Here is a 9,279-nt window from a genome sequence, read left to right as displayed (position 1 = left end):
CCCCTTTCTGGTCAAGTCTAATCAGAGGAAAGGAGGGAGACAGACCCTCTGCTGCTCTCTCTCTCCCTCCCTCCCTCCGTGGAGACTAATGCTGTGTTCCCCTTTCTGGTCAAGTCTAATCAGAGGAAAGGAGGGAGACAGACCCTCTGCTGCTCTCTCTCTCTCCCTCCCTCCGCGGAGACTAATGCTGTGTTCCCCTTTCTGGTCAAGTCTAATCAGAGGAAAGGAGGGAGACAGACCCTCTGCTGCTCTCTCTCTCCCTCCCTCCCTCCCTCCGTGGAGACTAATGCTGTGTTCCCCTTTCTGGTCAAGTCTAATCAGAGGAAAGGAGGGAGACAGACCCTCTGCTGCTCTCTCTCTCTCTCTCTCCCTCCCTCCCTCCCTCCGCGGAGACTAATGCTGTGTTCCCCTTTCTGGTCAAGTCTAATCAGAGGAAAGGAGGGAGACAGACCCTCTGCTGCTCTCTCTCTCCCTCCCTCCCTCCGTGGAGACTAATGCTGTGTTCCCCTTTCTGGTCAAGTCTAAAAAGAGGAAAGGAGGGAGACAGACCCTCTGCTGCTCTCTCTCTCCCTCCCTCCGCGGAGACTAATGCTGTGTTCCCCTTTCTGGTCAAGTCTAATCAGAGGAAAGGAGGGAGACAGACCCTCTGCTGCTCTCTCTCTCCCTCCCTCCCTCCGTGGAGACTAATGCTGTGTTCCCCTTTCTGGTCAAGTCTAATCAGAGGAAAGGAGGGAGACAGACCCTCTGCTGCTCTCTCTCTCCCTCCCTCCGCGGAGACTAATGCTGTGTTCCCCTTTCTGGTCAAGTCTAATCAGAGGAAAGGAGGGAGACAGACCCTCTGCTGCTCTCTCTCTCCCTCCCTCCCTCCCTCCGCGGAGACTAATGCTGTATTCCCCTTTCTGGTCAAGTCTAATCAGAGGAAAGGAGGGAGACAGACCCTCTGCTGCTCTCTCTCTCCCTCCCTCCCTCCCTCCGCGGAGACTAATGCTGTATTCCCCTTTCTGGTCAAGTCTAATCAGAGGAAAGGAGGGAGACAGACCCTCTGCTGCTCTCTCCCTCCCTCCCTCCGTCCGCGGAGACTAATGCTGTGTTCCCCTTTCTGGTCAAGTCTAATCAGAGGAAAGGAGGGAGACAGACCCTCTGCTGCTCTCTCTCTCCCTCCCTCCGCGGAGACTAATGCTGTGTTCCCCTTTCTGGTCAAGTCTAATCAGAGGAAAGGAGGGAGACAGACCCTCTGCTGCTCTCTCTCTCCCTCCCTCCGCGGAGACTAATGCTGTGTTCCCCTTTCTGGTCAAGTCTAACCAGAGGAAAAGAAGGAGAGAGCAGACCCTCTGCTGCTCTCTCCCTCCCTCCACGGAGACTAATGCTGTGTTCCCCTTTCTGGTCAAGTCTAAACAGAGGAAAGGAGGGAGACAGACCCTCTGCTGCTCTCTCTCTCCCTCCCTCCGCGGAGACTAATGCTGTGTTCCCCTTTCTGGTCAAGTCTAACCAGAGGAAAAGAAGGAGAGAGCAGACCCTCTGCTGCTCTCTCCCTCCCTCCACGGAGACTAATGCTGTGTTCCCCTTTCTGGTCAAGTCTAATCAGAGGAAAGGAAGGAGAGAGCAGGGACCGTGAGAGGCAGACCCTCTGCTGCTCTCTCCCTCCCTCCACGGAGACTAATGCTGTGTTCCCCTTTCTGGTCAAGTCTAATCAGAGGAAAGGAAGGAGAGAGCAGGGACCGTGAGAGGCAGACCCTCTGCTGCTCTCTCCCTCCCTCCCTCCGTGGAGACTAATGCTGTGTTCCCCTTTCTGGTCAAGTCTAAACAGAGGAAAGGAGGGAGACAGACCCTCTGCTGCTCTCTCTCTCCCTCCCTCAGCGGAGACTAATGCTGTGTTCCCCTTTCTGGTCAAGTCTAATCAGAGGAAAGGAAGGAGAGAGCAGGGACCGTGAGAGGCAGACCCTCTGCTGCTCTCTCCCTCCCTCTCTCCCTCCCTCCGCGGAGACTAATGCTGTGTTCCCCTTTCTGGTCAAGTCTAATCAGAGGAAAAGAAGGAGAGAGAGCAGGGACCGTGAGAGGCAGACCCTCTGCTGCTTTCTCCCTCCCTCCGCGGAGACTAATGCTGTGTTCCCCTTTCTGGTCAAGTCTAATCAGAGGAAAGGAAGGAGAGAGCAGGGACCGTGAGAGGCAGACCCTCTGCTGCTCTCTCCCTCCCTCCGCTGAGACTAATGCTGTGTTCAAAACAACTGGGAACGTAGAAATATCTGATATTCCAAGAAATATTTGACTTCCAAGACAAATGGGAACTCTGGGGGGGGACAGCCATCCAACTTTCTGGAGCTCTCAACCTGAAGATCACTGATGTCATGATTTGACCTTTGTTTTGTTTTCAGAGTTCTCAGTTGTCTTGAAAGCACCACGACCATCAGATACAGGTACCATCAGATACAGGTACCATCAGATACAGGTACCATCAGATACAGGTACCATCAGATACAGGTACCATCAGATACAGGTACCATCAGATACAGGTACCATCAGTCCAGTAAAAAAAAATGAAAAAATGATTGACATGGTCCGCAGTGCCTCGCAAATGCTGCACCAACTGATCTATTTTGTTATCAAAGCTCGAGTTTTGATATATAATATGGTCTGAGAAGACCCATATTGTCAGGCCAGGCATATAGCCAATATTCTATGATAACGAACTACGCTTATCACTCAAACATCATTCCTACAAAACTGTTCATGTCACATGTTTTAAGTTATTATATGAGCGGTCGATCACGGCTTGCTTTTTGACTGCAAAAGTGATGTTGACTCAGAAAGGGTTGATGACCACTAGGAGATAAAAAAATAATACCTTTACAACCAATCTAATCAACATAGCACAACTATACAGGTCTAGAGAGATTGACAGGTGTTCTAGCCAATGGGCAGGCAGTATGTACCTGGTACCGGTTCCTGGAAGTGGTCTTTGAACCAGCGGAACAGTCCGTTAACGGTGGGGAACATCTGGGAGCGGTACCGGAAGCCGTCAGGAGAGATGGTCACATACTCAACACTGCAGACACAGAGGACATCTTCAAAACCAACCCATAACTCTACTACTCTGAGCTCTGTCATAATCACACACTCTAATTCCATTGTCAACACAATAATGCTGAACAATCCTTCTAGGATTTGTGTAGATGTTATTGTTACTCATTGTGTATTTATTCATTGGTGTTATTGTCTATTTTGCTCTGAATTGTTGGGAAAAGCACTGTTAGTCTACACCTGTTGTTTACAAAGCATGTGACAAATAACATTTATTTTGATTTCAGGCTGTGTGGAGAGACCCTAGTATTTCTATGGGAGAGATGAGGTCAGGGACACAATAGAAATAGAATGAACGGAACCTCCAACCCTGGCAATTTGACTGGTAAACTCATGGGTACACTCGCAATGGCTGCATGGTATTGTGTAGCAATAATTTCCATGGTAATGTAGAATATTCATTTAAATTATGTTAACTGATGTGGCTCATGCAATGGAATATATTTTTTGTAAATCAAAGCAGATTGATGGATACATGTCCTGCTTTTACTTCCTGCTTTGCTCCTATGGGTACACTCAAAATGGCTGCCAGTCCACCCATTATGGCATCATTTACTTGAATGGAGACACCCCTTCTATTCATTCTATTTCTATGGTCGTCAACCACTCACCAAGGTTAGGGGTTAGTTAGCTGTAGTCATGGTAACTCACCATGGTTAGGGGTTAGTTTGCTGTAGTCATGTTAACTCACCATGGTTAGGGGTTAGTTAGCTGTAGTCATGGTAACTCAACATGGTTAGGGGTTAGTTAGCTGTAGTCATGGTAACTCACCATGGTTAGGGGTTAGTTTGCTTTAGTCATGGTAACTCACCATGGTTAGGGGTTAGTTTGCTTTAGTCATGGTAACTCACCATGGTTAGGGGTTAGTTAGCTGTAGTCATGGTAACTCACCGTGGTTTGCCACGAGGCTGGTATCCCAGTATGAACTTCCCTGGCAGGTCTTTACAGGCTGAGACAAAGTAGGGTATGAACGTAGGCTTCTCCTTCTTAGACCTGATCAACAACTCCTCCATTTTCTACCAGACAGACAGGGAGAGACAGGGTGATGAGGGGATGAATAGAAAGGAGATATGTAGCTCTATAAATAAAGAAAATAGAGACAAACTATGGTCACTGGAGAGATCAAACATGTTTTCTAAACAGGAAGGAGGTCATTTTCTTTGTAAAAACAAATATTCTGTCAGAGGCTTTTGAAGTTAATCAAAATAAACACTTCTGTAATAGTGTCACATTCTGTGGTTAAGACAACATCCCCCCATACTTTCCTATCCCTTCCATTATTCTCCCCCCTCCCCCGTACTTTCCTATCCCTTCCATTATTCTCCCCCCTCCCCCGTACTTTCCTATCCCTTCCATTATTCTCCCCCCTCCCCGGTACTTTCCTATCCCCTCCATTATTCTCCCCCCTCCACCGTACTTTCCTATTCCCTCCATTATTCTCCCCCCTCCCCCGTACTTTCCTATCCCCTCCATTATTCTCCCCCCTCCCCCGTACTTTAACCCCTATCCCCTCCCCCGTACTTTCCTATCCCCTCCATTATTCTCCCCCCTCCCCCGTACCTTCCTAACCCCTCCATTATTCCCCCGAACTTCCCTATCCCCCCTCTTCCCCGTACTTTCCTATCCACTCCATTATTCTCTCCCCTCCATTATTCTCCCCCCTCCTTCCCTATCCCCTCCATTATTCTCCCCCCTCCCCCGTACTTTCCTATACCCTCCATTATTCCCCCCCTCCCCCGTACTTTCCTATCCCCTCCATTATTCTCCCCCGTACTTTCCTATCCCCTCCATTATTTTCCCCCCTACCCCGTACTTTCCTATCCCCTCCATTATTCTCCCCCCTCCCCCGTACTTCCCTATCCCCTCCATTATTCTCCCCCCTCCTTTCCTATCCCCTCCATTATTCTCCCCCCTCCTTTCCTATCCCCTCCATTATTCTCCCCCATCCTTTCCTATCCCCTCCATTATTCTCCCCCATCCTTTCCTATCCCCTCCATTATTCTCCCCACTCCTTTCCTATCCCCTCCATTATTCTCCCCCCGTACTTTCCTATCCCCTCCATTATTCTCCCCCGTACTTTCCTATCCCCTCCATTATTCTCCCCCCTCCCCCATATTTCCCTATCCCCTCCATTATTCTCCCCCTCCCCCGTACTTCCCTATCCCCTCCATTATTCTCCCCCCTCCCCCGTACTTTCCTATCCCCTCCATTATTTTCCCCCCTACCCCGTACTTTCCTATCCCTCCATTATTCTCCCCCCTCCTTTCCTATCCCCTCCATTATTCTCCCCCCTCCTTTCCTATCCCCTCCATTATTCCCCCCATCCTTTCCTATCCCCTCCATTATTCTCCCCCTCCTTTCCTATCCCCTCCATTATTCTCCCCCCGTACTTTCCTATCCCCTCCATTATTCTCCCCCCGTACTTTCCTATCCCCTCCATTATTCTCCCCCGTACTTTCCTATCCCCTCCATTATTCCCCCCCCCCCATACTTCCCTATCCCCTCCATTATTCCCCCCCCCTCCCCCGTACTTTCCTATCCCCTCCATTATTCTCCCGCTCCCCCGTACTTTCCTATCCCCTCCATTATTCTCCCCCCTACCCTATACTTTCCTATCCCCTCCATTATTCTCCCCCCTCCCCCGTACTTCCCTATCCCCTCCATTATTATCCCCCCCGTACTTTCCTATCCCCTCCATTATTCTCCCCCCTCTCCCATACTTTCCTATCCCCTCCATTATTTTCCCCCCTCCCCCGTACTTTCCTATCCCCTCCATTATTCTCCCCCCGTACTTTCCTATCCCCTCCATTATTCTCCCCGTACTTTCCTATCCCCTCCATTATTCTCCCCCGTACTTTCCTATCCCCTCCATTATTCTCCCCCCTCCCCCGTACTTTCCTATCCCCTCCATTATTCTCCCCCGTACTTTCCTATCCCCTCCATTATTCTCCCCCCTCCCCGTACTTTCCTATCGTCTCCATTATTCTCCCCCCTCCCCCATACTTTCCTATAACCCTCCATTATTCTCCCCCGTACTTTCCTATCCCTCCATTATTCTCCCCCCTCCCCCGTACTTTCCTATCCCCTCCATTATTCTCCCCCCTCCCCCGTACTTTCCTATCCCCTCCATTATTCCCCCACCCCCATACCTTCCTATCCCCTCCATTATTCTCCCCCCATACTTTCATGTCCTCTCCATTATTCCCCCGTACTTTCCTGTCCCCTCCGTTATCCCCCCGTACTTTCCTGTCCTCTCCGTTATTCCCCCATACCTTCCTGTCCCCTCCATTATTCCCCCACATCCCGTACCTTCCTGTCCCCTCCGTTACAGTCCTGGAAGTACTTGTGTCCAAGCAGGTCACGAGCGAACGCTGCCATTGGCTGAATATAACGAGCTGTGATCTCATCAAGATCTTCAAACTCCTAGAGAGAGAAAGGGAGAGACGAGGGACAGAGAGAGAGAGGAGGGGGAGAGAGATTAGTTTGAGTTGTGGAACAGGCATGTGGACAACCCATCTCTCACACACACACACACACACGGTGTCCTCACCTCAGTGTTGATCCAGAGTGTGTGTCCCAGGCTGAAGGCGTTCTCCTTGCCCTCCTCTCTCACATCAACATGCTGGTAGATGCCGTCAGCTACCTACACATAACACATCTGATTAGCATCTAACGACAAATTCATCCACCTGTCAGTCAACACACCGCGACATTAACGGTTCATTGAATGAGGGAATTATTTTATAAAGACGAACAGTATTTGGTTGTAATTGAAATGTTGCTGGTAGGCCAACCTCCCTCCAGGTGGTTTCCACGGGAGCTACTGGGCATGCAGGCTTTTGGTGCAGCCCTGCTCGGACACACAACATTATAAAGAAAATCTGCTGTTCCAACAGGACCTTGATAAGCTGACTGGTGTTTGAGCAGGGTTAGATCAAAAGCCTGCAGAGCCAGTAGCTCTCCAGATGGAGGGTCGACCTGTGTTTTATACAGGTTTTATACAGTGTTTTATACAGTAGCCTATCAGGGCACTATTTTACGTCTCCCTGACCTATCACCCCCTCCATACCTTCCAGGTGACAGTAAGGTGGTTCTCTCCCTTGCTGCTGGGCCTGATAACAACATCTCCCTGGTCCATGGACTCCATCATCTTCTCAGCCTGCTTGAAGTTGATGTTGTGGAAGGATGGGTGGGCAATCACACGTTTTATATAGGCTGGAGAGAGAAGAGAGGGGGGCAAGAGGGTGAATGGAGGGAGAAGAGAGGGGGAAAGAGGGTGAATGGAGAGAGACGAGAGGGGGCAAGAGGGTGAATGGAGAGAGACGAGAGGGGGCAAGAGGGTGAATGGAGAGAGACGAGAGGGGGCAAGAGGGTGAATGGAGAGAGAAGAGAGGGGGCAAGAGGGTGAATGGAGAGAGAAGAGAGGGGGCAAGAGGGTGAATGGAGAGAGAAGAGAGGGGGCAAGAGGGTGAATGGAGAGAGAAGAGAGGGGGCAAGAGGGTGAATGGAGAGAGAAGAGGGGACAAGAGGGTGAATGGAGAGAGAAGAGGGAGGATGGGAAAGAAAAGGGGAGGAGAGAAAGAGGAGAGGAAAGTGAGAAACAGAAGAATAACTTTAAGAACATTGAAGTCTTGTTTTGTTCACAAAGTTTAATATAAACATATTTCAGCCCTGACCCTGACCCAGTGTACTAACTGCTTCTCTGTATAATACTGTTTACTAACTGCTTCTCTGTATAATACTGTTTACTGGCTGTTTACTAACTGGTTCTCTGTATAATACTGTTTACTGGCTGTTTACTAACTGGTTCTTTGTATAATACTGTTTACTGGCTGTTTACTAACTGCTTCTCTGTATAATACTGTTTACTGGCTGTTTACTAACTGCTTCTCTGTATAATACTGTTTACTGGCTGTTTACTAACTGGTTCTCTATAATGCTGTTTACTAACTGGTTCTCTGTATAATACTGTTTACTGGCTGTTTACTAACTGGTTCTCTGTATAATACTGTTTACAGGCTGTTTACTAACTGGTTCTCTGTATAATACTGTTTACTAACTGGTTCTCTGTATAATACTGTTTACTAACTGGTTCTCTGTATAATACTGTTTACTGGCTGTTTACTAACTGGTTCTCTGTATAATACTGTTTACTGGCTGTTTACTAACTGGTTCTCTGTATAATACTGTTTACTGGCTGTTTACTAACTGGTTCTCTGTATAATACTGTTTACTGGCTGTTTACTAACTGGTTCTCTGTATAATACTGTTTACTGGCTGTTTACTAACTAGTTCTCTATAATGGTGTTTACTAACTGGTTCTCTGCTGTTTCTTCTTGCGTTCTTCCTCTGTCTTGGTGTCCTCTGTCTCCGTGTCGAAGTCGTAGTAACTGTCTTTAGGGAGCTTCCACTCGTTGTTTTTATCCATCAGGTCAGACGTACGACATGTCAGGTCCACGTTGAACTTCTCAATGTCAATCTTCATGATGCGACAGTGTACTGTCATACCCACCTGGGAGAGGAGGAGTTAGGTGAACACTTGTACAGGTACTGAAACAGCTGAACCAACTTCAGTCACCAACAGATCGAGCCCTGAAGAGAGAGAGAGAGCTAGAAGATGGGGAATCAAAGCCTTGGTGGGTGTGCTCTAAAGGACCAGAATGGTATGTGTCTGTGTTGGTTTGTGTGACAGTGAGACAGTGTGTATGGCAGGTCTGTGTGTCTCACCTTCACCCTCTCCTCAGGGTGTTTGACCACCTTGTCACTGAGGAACTTGGTGGGGATGAAGCCCTGGACACCGTTGTCCATCCGAGCCCTCACACCTATAGCCTGGCCAGGACACGAACCACTGTCAAAATGGTTCCACACCTAGCAGAGAGAGAGAGAGAGAGAGAGAGGGGGGAAAGAGAGAGAGATGGGAGAGGAATAGAGATGAGAGGAAGAGAGAGGAGAGGAAGAGAGAGGAGAGGAAGAGAGAGGAGAGGAAGAGAGAGGAGAGGAAGAGAGAGGAGAGGAAGAGAGAGGAGAGGAAGAGAGAGGAGAGGAAGAGAGAGATGGGAGGAGAGGAGAAGGGAGGAGAGGAGAAGGGAGGAGAGGAGAAGGGAGGAGAGGAGAGAAGGGAGGAGAGGAAGAGAGAGAAGGGCGGAGAGAAGGGAGGAGAGGAAGATGGGAGAGGAAGAGAGAGAGGAGAGGAAGAGAGAG

At 49.1% G+C, this 9,279-nt stretch overlaps 1 protein-coding gene across 1 annotated transcript in view; it reads right to left on the bottom strand.

Moving 5' to 3' along the window:
• The window catches only part of LOC139388517 (SPT6 homolog, histone chaperone and transcription elongation factor), a 50,653-nt gene that overhangs the window by 9,041 nt on the left and 32,333 nt on the right, over positions 1-9,279 (bottom strand). The window contains exons 28-34 of the mRNA XM_071135215.1: positions 8,806-8,946; positions 8,395-8,590; positions 7,148-7,293; positions 6,629-6,721; positions 6,388-6,501; positions 3,970-4,094; positions 2,931-3,043 (exon numbers count right to left, since the gene is read on the bottom strand). Of these exons, the coding sequence (XP_070991316.1) occupies positions 2,931-3,043; positions 3,970-4,094; positions 6,388-6,501; positions 6,629-6,721; positions 7,148-7,293; positions 8,395-8,590; positions 8,806-8,946 (928 nt within the window). The remainder of the gene's footprint in view (positions 1-2,930; positions 3,044-3,969; positions 4,095-6,387; positions 6,502-6,628; positions 6,722-7,147; positions 7,294-8,394; positions 8,591-8,805; positions 8,947-9,279) is intronic.

This window comes from Oncorhynchus clarkii, chromosome 29 (genome assembly GCF_045791955.1).
Source record: "Oncorhynchus clarkii lewisi isolate Uvic-CL-2024 chromosome 29, UVic_Ocla_1.0, whole genome shotgun sequence".
NCBI lineage: Eukaryota > Metazoa > Chordata > Actinopteri > Salmoniformes > Salmonidae > Oncorhynchus > Oncorhynchus clarkii.
This window is presented reverse-complemented; position numbering and strand designations above follow the sequence as displayed.